We start from the raw sequence: 13,853 nt of genomic DNA, 5'->3' as shown, positions 1-13,853 counted from the left end.
AAAATGAACTTAGCTGACTTTAATATTAGAAAGTAAGAATTTGAAAATCCAGTAGGAATTTAGACACATATTTAGACACATATTTAGACATCGATGTTCCTTGGAAAGCTGCCTTTAAATAGTTTGCCCTCCCCTCTCATCCTCAAATCTTGACCTAAATCCTTACAGTCCATTACGTTATTGGCAGTAAACTCATCACATTTCTCTTTTAATTCTTTTATGAAACCTTTGCTAGCTTACAAATTTACTAATTTAATTGTAGTCTCTATCTTCCTTAATTTTAGTATATCACCATATCTCCTCCTCCCTACTTCCCTCCAAGTTACTTGTAGTTTTTCATATGAGCCACAACATGAAGCTGTTAGCATTATGAGTGGATTTACATTAACAGATCTACCTACAAGTTTGAGCCTACAGTTTAAAAGAGAATGAGCCTGCATCTTTCAGTATCCAAATATTGTGAAGTTGAGAAATGTATGTTGATTACAAAAAATAATGGTTTTAATTGTATATTATATACAGGGATACCAAAAAGTTGAGCCCTGGTAAAATGCAAAACATGGAACTTCTTATGACTAAAAAGAAACAGTTAGAAATGAGACTTAAAAAACTAACTACTATCCCTTCTGTGTGTACTTATGCTGATTATAAAGCAGTGGATGAAGATGTAAGTAGTAATTCTAACATGGTTTTATTTTTGTATGTCTAAAATGCATGCATTCATGCATAAATGAGTAAAAAGCTTATAATGATGCAACAATATTCATTGACTTCAAGAAATATCTGAATATTTCCATTTAAATGTGATTCCAACCTTAGATAACTTTATTTTTAAGATGTATGGATAACTTTCATTCTGCTAGATAAAAAGATGTTGACTTGTTCTTGTGATAGGAGTCCTGGGATGTATAATACAGTTAATTAATTTCCATGAACTACCAGTAATGCAGTTCTATTACTTGGTGATTTGACTCCTATTTGTCTGACTGAGTCATTAGTATAATGTATATGGCACGTTTTTGTACTTAACAAAATATTTTTGAGCCCTTCATATCGTAAAATACTAAATAACAATTATTTTTAGACTAAGTCTTAAAGTTCTGGTCCTCACAAAGCAAAATTTTCTTTGCTTTTCAATATGTTTATAGTAGTATATAAAAGTGTACTGAAGAGCTTGGATTTGTCACGATAATGAAGCTACTGATGGTATCCATCCACTTATGAAGACCTTGGTCTTCAGGGTCACTGAAGATCATGAACAGCTATATTTCCCTGTAGTGCTAGAACATTAGAGAAGATTCTTTTTGTTGTTGTTTCTTTTTGTTTTTCTTTTTTTTTTTAATTAAAAACACCTGGTTATGCTTCATACTTGTTGTGGTTAATAATTAACATTTCTTTTTATTTGTAGACTTTGAGTAAGATTTTTCATCGTCTTAGATTTGAGAGAAGAGGTTATCTGCAGCAAATGATGGCACGGAGGGGAATTGGTTATCATCATGGATCTATGACTACTAAAGAAAGACAAACAGTGGAGATGCTTTTCAGGCTGGGATATATCAAGGTTGGTGAATTCATATCAATTTTTTTTGTGTGTGTGTGTCTTAGTTTCTCTATATGTTTAATTTAAAAATATAGTGAAACTTTCACCAGTGGTAAAATATATTGCGTTGACATAAATGTTTTCAAACAAATGAAATAAACTAATTGAATAGATAGCTGTAGAACTTTATGTCTAACTAAGAATTCCTGTCCTTCAGATTAGAATATCATAGAATCATTTCACTTGGAGAATACCTTTAAGATCACTGAATCCAACTGTTATCCTAATATTTCCAAGTCCACCACTAAACCATGTCCTTAAGCACCACATCTACATAAGTTTTAAATACCTCCAGGAATAGTGACAACCACTTTCTTGGACAACCTGTCTCAATGCTTCACAAATGTTCCAGTGAAGAATTTTTTTCTAATACCCAGTCTAAACCTTCCCTGATGCAACCTGAGGCCATTCCTTCTTGTCCTATTTCTTGCCGCTTGAGAGAGGAAACCAACCTTCACCTTGCCCTCAACCTCCTTTCTGGTAGCTGTAGACACCAATAACTTCTCCTGTCAGTCTTGTTTTCTCCAGACTGAACAATCCCAGCTTCTTCAGCCACTCTTTATCAGGCTTGTTCTCCAGACCCTTAACCAGCTCTCCATTGCCCTTCTCTGAGCACACTCCAGCACCTCAAGGTCCTTCTTGAAGTGAGGGGCCTGGAACTGAACATAGGACTTGAGGTATGGCCTCACCATTGCTGAATAGAGAGGGTCAAGCACTTCTCTGGTCCTTCTGGACACACTATTTCTGATCCAGGGTGCCATTGGCCTTCTTGGCCACTTGGGCACACACTGGCTCATGTTCAGCCAGCAGTCAACCAGCACCCACAGGGCCTTTTTGACCAGGCAGCTTTCCAGGCACTATTCCTCCAGCCTGTAGCACTATATGGGGTTGTTGTGACCCTAGGGCAGGACCCTGCACTTTGCCTTGTTGAACCTTATACAATGGCCTTGGCCCATTGATCCAGCCTATTCAGATCCCTCTGCAGAGTCTACCTACCTTCCAGCATTCCTGCCCAACATGATGTCCTCTGCAATCTGACTGAAGGTGCACTCAAGCCCCTTGTTAAAGATATTAAACTGGGCTGGCCCAAATACTGAGCCCTGGGGAACAACCAACAGTAACCAGACACCAACTGGATTTAATTCTATTCACCACCACTCTCTGAGCTCAGCCAGTTTTTTCACTCAGCAAACAGTGCACTCATCCAACCCATAAGAAGTCAATTTATCCAGGAGAATGCTGCGGGAAACAGTGTAAAAGGCTTTACTAAAGTCTAGGTAGATAAGCTCTACAACCTTTCCCTCATCTTCTAAGTGGTGATGTCATCTCTCTTAGCAGGTGACACCTCTCTATACATGGTCTTACTATTAAAGACTGAAGCAAAGAAGCATTAAGTGCCTCAGCCTTTTCCTCATTCTTTGCTTTCGTGTTTCCCTTCCATTCAGTAAAAGATGGAGATCCTTGTTAGTCCTCCTTTTGTTTCTAATGTATTTATAGAAACAGTTTTGGTCTTTTACTGCAGCACCAACCAAGTGTGCTTTAGTTAAATGATCTCTATAGGATTATTATAGATTGTACTCTTTTCATGAAATATTTCAATTTGTGTTCAATTTCAGTATTATTTCAGTTTATTATTTATTTCAATTTTCATAATAGATGTGGTATACTTTCAGGATACAGAAGTTTAATATGCAAACGTAATAACAATATGAATTACACAAAAGAGCGAAATTCCTGTATGTTCATAGCTTTGGGAAATTCAGAAAATTATATGAGAAATTACAGTAAAATTCCTGTTGATTGAAGTTGGATATTACAAGTGTTGGACTTTTTTTTAACTTGGATATTGCCATTTCTAATAGATATGATTGATATTTTATAGGTAGTCACAGCTACTTCATCCCTTGCTCTAGGAATCAACATGCCATGTAAATCTGTTGTCTTTGCTGAAGATTCTGTCTTTTTAGATGCCTTAAATTACAGACAGGTATGGAAATAGAACACCCACTTTTTATCACAGGAACAGTATACAGGTACCTCTCATCATACACAAATTCAGAAAAAAACCCATCTTTTTTGCATATACTTCTAGATATGTTCTGAGTTTTAGCTGTTCATTTTGGTAATAATAATAGTTTAGCTAAGGTGATTTGGTAATGTTTCAGAACTGCCAGCCCACAAATAATGTATGTAATCAAATGACCTATTTCAGCAATTAAAACATTGCAACCGCCAAGTGAAGTAAAGGCATATATTTGGCTTTTAGTTGGAAAGACAAAAGCTGTTTTGTTCTAGTCAGTGTTTTACAGAATGTGAAAAATACGCTGTAAGAACATACAGTGTGGATGTAACAATGAAAGGAAAGATTATTGACTTGATTAATGGGGACATTTGAGTTCCTTCCATCTTTGGAAGTGGCACTCCACACAATCCGACGCAGCAATGTGTAGATGAGGTTGCAAATGCAATAAAGCAGAATGTCTGTTCTCACGGCACAACTTACTGGGTGGGCTGAGAGACTCTAACCTCTTCATTAGAACTTGTTTCCTGCTCTTGTGCTACTTTTGAAACCTGTATTTTCATGAATTGCTGCCAGTTTGCTTTATGATCAAGAGGCCATATAGGCCCTGTACTGTAGATGGCCTAACCTAGAAGGTAGCTCTCGATCTGTGCAATACCTGGTCCTGTGTGCATCTCTCTTCTCTTGCACATATATATACACACACACACACACACACACACACACATATATATATATATATGTGGCTCCAGCTTTGTCACATCATCCAGAATGAGGTGCAAGTCCCTACAATGGACCAGACAAAGAGGTGATCCAAGCAAGAGTATACATCCATAGAAAGGTTCTCCCTACTCTATATTCTCTGCTCTTTATTCATTCTGAGACTTCCTCTGCTCCAAATCTACTCAGACATTATTCAGAACTAAATGTAACTTGAAATCAAAGTTGGTGTGTAGATATAAATAAAGTTAAAACTTACTTTGGAAAAAAATAAATGTTAAAATGATATTTGAGAGAATGTAAATATCCTGGCCAGTGTTTAAGTCTTCTATCAAATTTGGATGTTCATACTGAAAAAAGTAAAGAAACACACCGTATTTGTAAACCATCTAGATTTGAGGTACAACATATTTTGCACACATTATTTTAATAATTCTGCATAAGTGCTTTATTAGGACTTTACAGATGGTATATACAAGTTAGGTATGTTTTATTAAAAATTAACAATAATATTGTATTCATAATATAATTAATAAATATTTTGGTTTTAGATGTCAGGACGTGCTGGAAGACGGGGACAAGATATTATTGGAAATGTGTTCTTCTATGACATCCCATTGCCCAAAGTTGAAAGACTTATCAAATCCAACATACCTCAGCTGAAAGGCCAGTTTCCTCTGACTATTTCCTTAATATTGAGACTCATGCTGTTGGCTGCAAAGGCTGATGACAGAGCAGATGCTAAAGCAAAGGTTTAATATTTTTTCTTAACTTCAATATAATGAAATTATAGTTTCCTTAAAATGAGTAGAAAATTATGCACTTCAGAAGTAAACAGCCTGCCCCACATGAAATTGTACGCTTTGCTATACTGCTTCTAGTACCTGTGCCATCTTCTCCACAGTATTCTACTGTCCATTGTCATGCATTTATTCTTTGCAATAAATTTTATCATCAGAAAGAATGCCACTAGCAGGAAGGTAGTTTTATTGACTGCTGTTCAATGCAATATTTGTATTAAACTGGAGAAACAGCAAGTCTTCCAATATTTAAAATTTTAGCTGTATTTGAAGAAAAGATGTGAACATATATTTCCATAGGCAAGATGGGTGCTGTGAAATGCTATCTCAGTTAAAAAAATGAGGAAATTCTATATATTACTCACTTTTTTAAAATATACATACTAAGTATCTGTAATCAAAGAATTCTTATTCTTGCCATTTAATGCACTAATTTAAGTAAACCCATGATAATTACAAATTGGCCAGAGATCTCCTCTTGTAAGTTTTAAGGAACTTTTACCTCCAGATGATCTGGTTTTTACATCCACTTTGGCATATAGAAAGTTATTTTCAAGAACTCACTAAATGAATTCAGACCCAAGTCTTAAGTCAACAAAGGAAATTGGTAAACTTCTGTGTTAAATCCTTATTATGTTAAAAAGGCATTATAGTGAAAGGTGCAATTTAAAAACTTCATAGGTTTAGTTTAATGATATTTAAATCCTCGTATTTTAGATCTCTATATGAATTTAATGTAATTAACTTTACAAGCCTCGGCATAAATTTGAAAATAAGCACACATTTGACAGAGGATAGACTTTTTCCAAGCATATCCAAAACTTAGGCATTCAGTTTACATACATTTTATATAACCCTCATACCGATTGATGAAATAAAGCATAAAAGCTGGATATTCATTTTTTTCCTTTGCAATATCAACATTCTGTTGGATTTCTGATTTCCGTTTTGCTTTCTTTTTCTTTTTTATTGACCAGGCTTTGTCAGTGTTGAAGCATTCATTGATGTCATTCGGAAAAAAAAGACATGCTGAAATGTTAAAAATTTATTTTATGTTTTCCTTGCAATTTCTTATCAAAGAGGTAAGTTTTGACTTCTTCCCATGAAGAATAGTTCTTAAATCTACAGATTCTTGTTTGTGTTAGTATGCTTTCATTTAAAGAACAACATATTTTTTATTCCATAGCAATATACTTTTTTTTTCTGTTAAAAATTTAAGGAAACAAAATTTGAATCCCTTCAGTTTGAGGTTAATTCTGAGCTACTGATGTTACGGAATAAATTCAATAGCACAGTCTATCAAATTACAAATGTGTTAGGAAAGTTAAGAGCTGTGCATTTATATTATATATGAAAATGCACGCATGTGAAGTGATAGGGGTTTAAATATACTAAGGATGACATGATTTCCAAAAAGCTGAGAGAAATTATATCTCTAACAAAAATTTAGGAAGTAGGCCTTAGATAAGACTGAAAATTAGTTGTACATCTCTCCGTAGTAATAGTTTCAGTTTGATGGATACCATTTTGGAAAATTGTTATGCAAGACTCCATTTTGGCTTACAGCAGTAAGAGGCATCAGTAATGTGATTACATTAACAAACCATCTGTGCCTAGGTTTCCCAGTTCTGCTCTTAGTAAGAGTCCTAACCAATATTTCTGTCTCCTCTTCTGGGTTTCTGCTATGTGTAACATCAGGAGCCTGATGCTTCTGTTGAAGAGAAGAATCTGATCATTGTGCAGGATAGATTAGCAATGGTTCCATAAAGTTACTGTTAGCATAAGAACTGGACAAAGCTGTCTCATATAGCTAGTATCCTGTCTCCAATAATAAGTGTCTTAAAAGAAGACAACTGTATAGCGATGATTCTCTGGATACTCCATGCTTTCTTACAGGAAGGACTGCAGAGTGATCTCTGATGGGAGTGCTGTCCTGGAATTTAGAGCCTTTAAAGGAGTTTTACTCCATGAGCTTGTCCTGTTGCTTTTTAAAACTATATAAGCCTCTAGCATCCAAACATCTTGCAGCAAAATATTTGACAGGTCACAGCTTGCTGTGCTTTAATCCTGTCAAACATTTAGGTTAATACTTTTTTCTTTAACGCAAGTTACATCAAGTCTTACTTTGATGACTGTATGCCCATTTCATTTGCAACATGATCTAAATCTTTGAGGTAAAAATCTATACTTGGAGAAATTTTTGCTGTTCACTGTAAATTCAATAGTCTTAATAGGTACCTTTGTATTAGGTTAAAAGGCTGTTCTTCTGAATATTCCAATTTTATATTTTTGTCATATCTAATTTCATCTTTTACAACTAAACTATTTTTTTGCTTTCAAATTAAACAGGGCTACTTAGATCAAGAATGTAACCCCAGAGGATTTGCTGGACTTGTGACACACTTGCACTATTATGAACCTTCAAATTTTGTTTTAGTGAGCTTTCTTGTGAAAGGTTTATTCCACAAATTGTGCAAGCCAATTAAAGGTGAATAATACTCCATGCATTGGAATTGCAATCTATGGCAGGCTCCATAACTGCAGTGATTCTTGGTGCCTTCTTGTTGCTGCCCCCTTTTGCTTGCCCCACCTTCCTCTTCAGATCCTTGGCCTCTTGCCTCTACACTGCATATGCTTATATTTCTGCCTGAGAAGGCCAAGGTACCACAGTGCTGATATCATGAACTTATATTTGCTGTTTGTGAAACATTCTTATGAGGTAAAAAGTAATGCCATACATAGAAAAATCAAGAATTCTGACTCCAGAGTAAGATTTGAGTTTTATATAGCAAATTAAATGGATGACTACTCTGAATATCAACAAAATAAAGTACCACTACTGTCTCATTATTTGAGTTAAATCCATTTTATGCACTGAGATATGGTACAATATGTGAACATACGGGATACAGTAATGATTTGTACATAGTATTAGTTGCTAAATTATCTACCATGATCTACTACTACCGGTTTTAGATCTAACGAATTGATCTTTATCCAATATAGTTTTGCATAACCTCTGTCATGACAGTGGCAGCTGTTGAAAAAACTCCTAAATGGGCATTGTTTATCGTAAGCAAAACCAAAAACAATATTTTTTTTTACACTTTCATATTTAATGCAAGTACTTTCTGTTTTGCCATAGGCTCAACTGTTTTTTCAGAAGATGTCCTGGAAAAGCTAGTTCTCATTCTAGCAAACTTATTTGGGAGAAAGTATCTTCCAGCCTGTGCAATGAAATACAAATTCAAATTTTCCCAGTCAAAGGTAGAGAAAGCATTTGTCTTTACTGCAATTTGTGTTGTGTACCACTTCAAAGAACTTGTTTCCTTTTGTCAGTTAGGCTAGTGTCATTATGGAAGTACAGGAACCTGGTGCTGCCCACCCAGATGCTTCCTTACTCCTCTATCTCAGCAGGTTGTGGGAGAAAATAGTATGGAGGAGCTCGTGGATTGAGACAAGAAACAGGGAGATTGCTTACCAGTTATGCTCAAGGGCACACCAGCCTTAACTCATGGAAAATGAAATCAAGTTGCTGCCAACTAAAATGGATCTTGGTAGTGAGAAACAAAGAATAAATTCAGTACCACCTTTCCCTGCCTCTGACATCCCCAGGCTTAACTTCACTCCTTCATTACCGACTCCTTTATCTCTCTCTTACCCCAAGCAGTGATGGCTGATGGGAAATGAGAGATGAGTTGTGATCTATTCTTAGCAGCTTTCTCTGCCACTCCTTCCTCATCCCATGTCATACCATCTTTAGTGTGAGTCCTGTCTGTGGGCTGCAGTCCTTCAGGATAAACCTGCTCTAGTGTGGGCTCTCCCTGGGCTTTAGTTCTTTCAGAAAACATTCAGCAGGTCTGATGTGAGGTTCTTCACCAGCTGCAGTGTGGGCATGTGCTCTGGCATGGTCCTCTCCCCAGAGATGGCTGCAGGGGAATCTCTCGTCCACTGTGCTCTCTACAGGCTGCAAGGGAATCCCTGCTTCATCACCTGGAGTACCTCTTCTACCTTCTCATTCTGCTAGAATTTTGTCTCCATCTAGGGAGATGAAGCTTTTTGTGACACCTACTAATAAACAAGAAGCACACCAGTATGCTCTGTGGTACATGAATTAGTGCTTTTTCAAAGAATGGGACAGTATGAGTAGGATGAGCATTACCATTAGTTCTGCAAAAAGTTAACTCACCATGGGTGCAGGCAGAAAAATGAAATATTTGCAATGTGCTCCTGTTGGCTCTTCTATGCAAATGTTGGAGGACACAGCTATGGCTGGAACAGCAAAGGGAACTTCTTCCATATTAAACTGTTTATGTGGCCAGTTTCCAGCAAGCATTATGGGAGAAAAACTGTTATTTATTTCTGAAAAGTGGTTAGTCATGTAGGAAGAATTACAGGACTGTTGTGGGCCATGGCAGCCATCAATCTGTCATGTTGGCAGGGAAACCTGTTGAACACCGAGACAGGCAAAACAAGATCTGGAAAAGGCACTCCTTCAAAAGTCCACTTACAGCTAGATAGGAACATCCTCACTAAAGCTGTGTATCAAGTACTCTGTAAAGAATTTTATACTTACTGTTTATTTTTGATGACTTTTCTGCTTGAAATTCATGTTCATCTTTAAGATCTGTTAATTCTAAATGTTCAGGCACTCTGACAAGCTGACTAAAGACTGAAACTGTACTGTTTCCTTCTTTCTACCAATATGCTATGTGTGTGCTGATACTTTATGTAGGGACCAGTGTAGAACTGACACTTTTGGTCTAATTATGTATATGAAGCAATAAACTGCATGTTATTTAAGGTCTTCCTAGAGGATCTGCCAGAAGAATTTGAAGATGCTGTAAATGAATACAACACTAAAGTGCAGGAAAATTTTGCTCATTTTCTTCTGACAACTGCCAAATTGGCTGATATGGAAAAAGAATACAAACTTCCACTGTCACAGACAGGTACGAAATAAAAACTTAATGCATGTTTACAATTTCTGAAATTGATTGTATTAGGAAATTCAGGTTAATTCTTATGTTGTAAAGAATAAAATATGACTTGAGATATAGTAATAAAGAGCTATAATTTCTGTTTTACTTTTGTTTTACAAGCATTATCAATTATATTGTATGTGGCAGAAGTTTTGTATAGAGAAAGGATCAATTTAGATGCTATTCTTCCAGTATTCTATAGGGGAAATAAAAAGCAAAGTGATTTTTTTATGAAAGAAAAAATATATTAAGTAAAATTATTGAATGAAAGCCTTTTTATCCAATCATCAGTGCATTTGCAGATCCTCAAATGCCTAGAACACTTAAATTGCTTTTGTAATGTTACCAAAGATTAGGTTTTCAGCATCTGAACAACCTTAAGGTTGAAGTATCAATTAAAGAGCATCACACATTTTTTTTAAATTGAGCTATTTATGCCAATAAATGATGTTCAATAAAAAAGCAATATGAAAAGGCAAGACTGTAAAACTACCAAGCAATATAGATTGCCATTTGAGTGAAAAATATTTAACCACTGCATAATCTCAAATTACTTCCTGCAAGAGAGATAAAAAAGCTATGTAATATACCACTATGCCATTGCCCCCGTCCTCTAAAAAAACATGCCTTCAAAAATACTATTTTTGCAGTAAGAAAGCACTACAAATATGGGACATCTTTTATTCTGTCCTTCAACAGAATAAAAGATGATGGTAAATTAAGTCTTCTAATAGTAACATTGCCTTTGTTTTTGGCATAACTTCAAGCTGTTAGCAATTCTGGCTACAGGTGTGTCAAGAAGAAAGGTTTATTCAGCAAGGAGGGGATTGTGACATAATCATTCTTACTCTTAGAAAGCTCTTTCTTATGCATTACAATCAGCTGAATAGAAGTTCTTAAGAACAAAATAAGCAAAGATCTATTAAGAAGGATTTAAGTTTAGAAGATTAACTCTATTTTCTATCATTATCTGCTGCACTGAAAACTTACCGCTTCTAAACTAGATTGCTGAAAGGGAGTTTGTGTCTCAATAACTTATGTTGTGTATGAAACTTGTCTAGATTTTACATCTCAGAATTGGCATGGCTCTCAACTAGCATCTTATTTGATGGACAACACCAAAAGAATATCTGCTATCTCACCTTTTGCATGTTTATCTGGAGTGGTTGATAACGATCTATTTCATGAGGACATTGTTAATAAAGTAAGTTATTTTTTCATGGAGGGCAAATTTTATTGGAGTTCAATGAAGTATTTTTTTAATCACAATCTTCTTCCCTCTGTCTAATATGATGGCACTATTTGCAAGTGTCACTCTTTAGGAGAAATAATTTGAAAGGTGTCAAAATAGAAATATCCAGCACCAAGTAGCACCACATTGTCACAGTGCAAGAAACAGAACAGACTGATGTAGGGAAAAAAAATCTATATTTTTCTTTCTGCAAGGTCTCTATTGCTTTTGACTCTGACTAGTAAAATACTCTAAAATTTCAAATCTTATCTTCAGTTTGTTTTCTCCATGTCAAGAGTTTTCATTTTTTATTTTTAAATCAACCACACAGTAGGCTCAAGGATCTTAGCAAAAGGATGCATTAAGGCATTGATTGCTTTGTAATTAGGATTGTGTCAGATAGCATATGAGTTATCTTAATGCTAATATACAACAAGATGTTTAATGTCAACTTGCATTTTCCTGTGGTCTTCTACTACGGGCTTTGCAGTATTAGGGAATTATCAAAACGCATAACTCTATAATAGTAAAAAATTAAATTCCTACGACTGAGGATTTGAAATTCACCATCATTCTTAAAATGTTCCATGTTTAAGTGTGATTAAGGAATTCAAAGCATCAGTGATTCTTAATAAATGATCTATGCATATGAGAAGATCCTAATCTAAAACTCAAGAGAAATCAAGTTGCCTAGTCAACCTTTAAATTACTCAGAACATCCCAGAGCTGTATTAGCAGTTTAAGTCACTTTACTAACAAACTCTCTTCCCTGTGTTAATAGTCTACCTGTACTTGTGCAGATTTTTGGAGTGGATTAGAAGGATGGAACTTTTCAGCTGTGGATCTCAAGGTTTAGGTTTGACAAAATAGGAATATAAACAAAACAACAGTACCTATTCAATAATTTTTTTTGTTTAGGCTGTCTTACGTTCTCTTGGAATTAATATCACAAACTGCCCCCTGCTTTATTTGAACAAGTATGACTATCAGAGAAGGAGGAGGCCACTCAATGCATATGCACTGGACTTTTATAAGCATGGTTCCTTGGTTACACTGACAATTGATAACTGGTATGTACTACCATTTATAATACTGTTAAACAGCAGCATTGTTTATAATACAGTACACAAGTTCATCTTCTTGTATTTAAAGCCTTCTCCCTCGAGAGTTTAGGAATGAAATCGCTGTTAAATGTGATTAATTAGGTGATTCTAATCAGAACAATTATAATACACATTACATGCACTGTTATGGTTAAAATATGAGAGTTTGGCATTAATGCCACATTATCAAGACACATGGAAATATATCAACCATAGAATCACATTCTTTGATTTTATCAAACTGATCTAGTAAAAGATGTCCATGCCCATAGCAGGGGAGTTTGGGCTACAGAATCACAGAGCAGCCTGGGTTCAAAGGGACCTTTAAGATCACTTAGTTCCATCCCCCCTGCCATGGGCAGGGACACCTTCCACTAGAATAGGTTGCCCAAAGCCCTGTCTAACCTGTCCTTGAATACCTCCAGACATGAGGCATCCACAACTTCTCTGGACAATCTGTTCTAGTGCCTCACTACCCTCACAGTAAAGAATTTCTTACTATGTCTAATAGAAACCTACTGTTACTCACTTTGAAGCCATTCCCCTTGTTTTATCACTACAGTTCCTGGTGAAGAGTCCCTCTCTGGCTTCCTTGTAGCCCCCCTTCACATACAGGAAGGTTGATATGAGGTCTCCTCCATGTGACCTCCAGGCCGAAAAGCACCAGTTCTCCAAGTCTGTCTTCGTAATGGAGGTGCTCTAGTCCCCTTATCAATCCTGTGGCCCTGGACTTCCTCCCAAATTTCCCTGTCCTTCTTATATTGGATACCCCAGACCTGTCTGCAGTACTCCAGCTGTGATCTCACCAGAGAAGAGGGGCAGAATCCCCTCCCTTGACTGCTGGCCATGCTGCTTTTGATACAGCCGAGCATGCAGTTGGCTCTCAGGGCTGCGAACACACATTGATGGGTCACACTGAGTTTTTCATGAACCATCACCCCCACGTCCTTCTCCGCAGGGCTGCCCTCAATCCATACTAGATGATCTTAAATGTCCCTTCCAGCCCAAACCCTTCTATAGTTCTAATATTTCAACATAATATTGATCATACTAAAAACAAAAACGTGATCATTACTAGGAACTGAGCTTATTAAGATCCTTTTCAGTAATCAGTGGTCCTTTTTGCAAAATAGAGTCTTCATCATTGCTAAAAAGCTTATACAATCTCCTGCTCAATTTAGCCAAGCAGATTTATCTGAATTATAGTGTTCGAGTTTACACAACCAGGTTTATCAAAGGTGAAACAGTTATAGTGCATATCAACTTAATTATTTTTTTCTTTCTTCAGGTTAAACGAAGGAGAAGCTTACTATGCCCTCAAGGATTTTTCACTCCTCATTAAGGCTATTGGGTATGATAAACTTGTACTTTTTAGAATACAATATACATTTCATTTT

General features: G+C 36.0%; 1 protein-coding gene across 1 annotated transcript in view; it reads left to right on the top strand.

Moving 5' to 3' along the window:
• Positions 1-13,853, top strand: part of LOC139672348 (probable ATP-dependent RNA helicase DDX60) — a 44,601-nt gene that overhangs the window by 29,104 nt on the left and 1,644 nt on the right. The window contains exons 29-39 of the mRNA XM_071556212.1: positions 523-667; positions 1,409-1,561; positions 3,483-3,587; positions 4,892-5,092; positions 6,118-6,222; positions 7,490-7,628; positions 8,286-8,407; positions 9,945-10,092; positions 11,184-11,326; positions 12,272-12,423; positions 13,745-13,807. Coding sequence (XP_071412313.1) covers positions 523-667; positions 1,409-1,561; positions 3,483-3,587; positions 4,892-5,092; positions 6,118-6,222; positions 7,490-7,628; positions 8,286-8,407; positions 9,945-10,092; positions 11,184-11,326; positions 12,272-12,423; positions 13,745-13,807 — 1,476 coding nt within the window. The remainder of the gene's footprint in view (positions 1-522; positions 668-1,408; positions 1,562-3,482; positions 3,588-4,891; positions 5,093-6,117; positions 6,223-7,489; positions 7,629-8,285; positions 8,408-9,944; positions 10,093-11,183; positions 11,327-12,271; positions 12,424-13,744; positions 13,808-13,853) is intronic.

This window comes from Pithys albifrons, chromosome 5, assembly GCF_047495875.1.
Source record: "Pithys albifrons albifrons isolate INPA30051 chromosome 5, PitAlb_v1, whole genome shotgun sequence".
NCBI classification, from domain to species: domain Eukaryota; kingdom Metazoa; phylum Chordata; class Aves; order Passeriformes; family Thamnophilidae; genus Pithys; species Pithys albifrons.
Note: the sequence above shows the minus strand (reverse complement) of the source record. Positions and strands in the feature narration are given on the sequence as shown.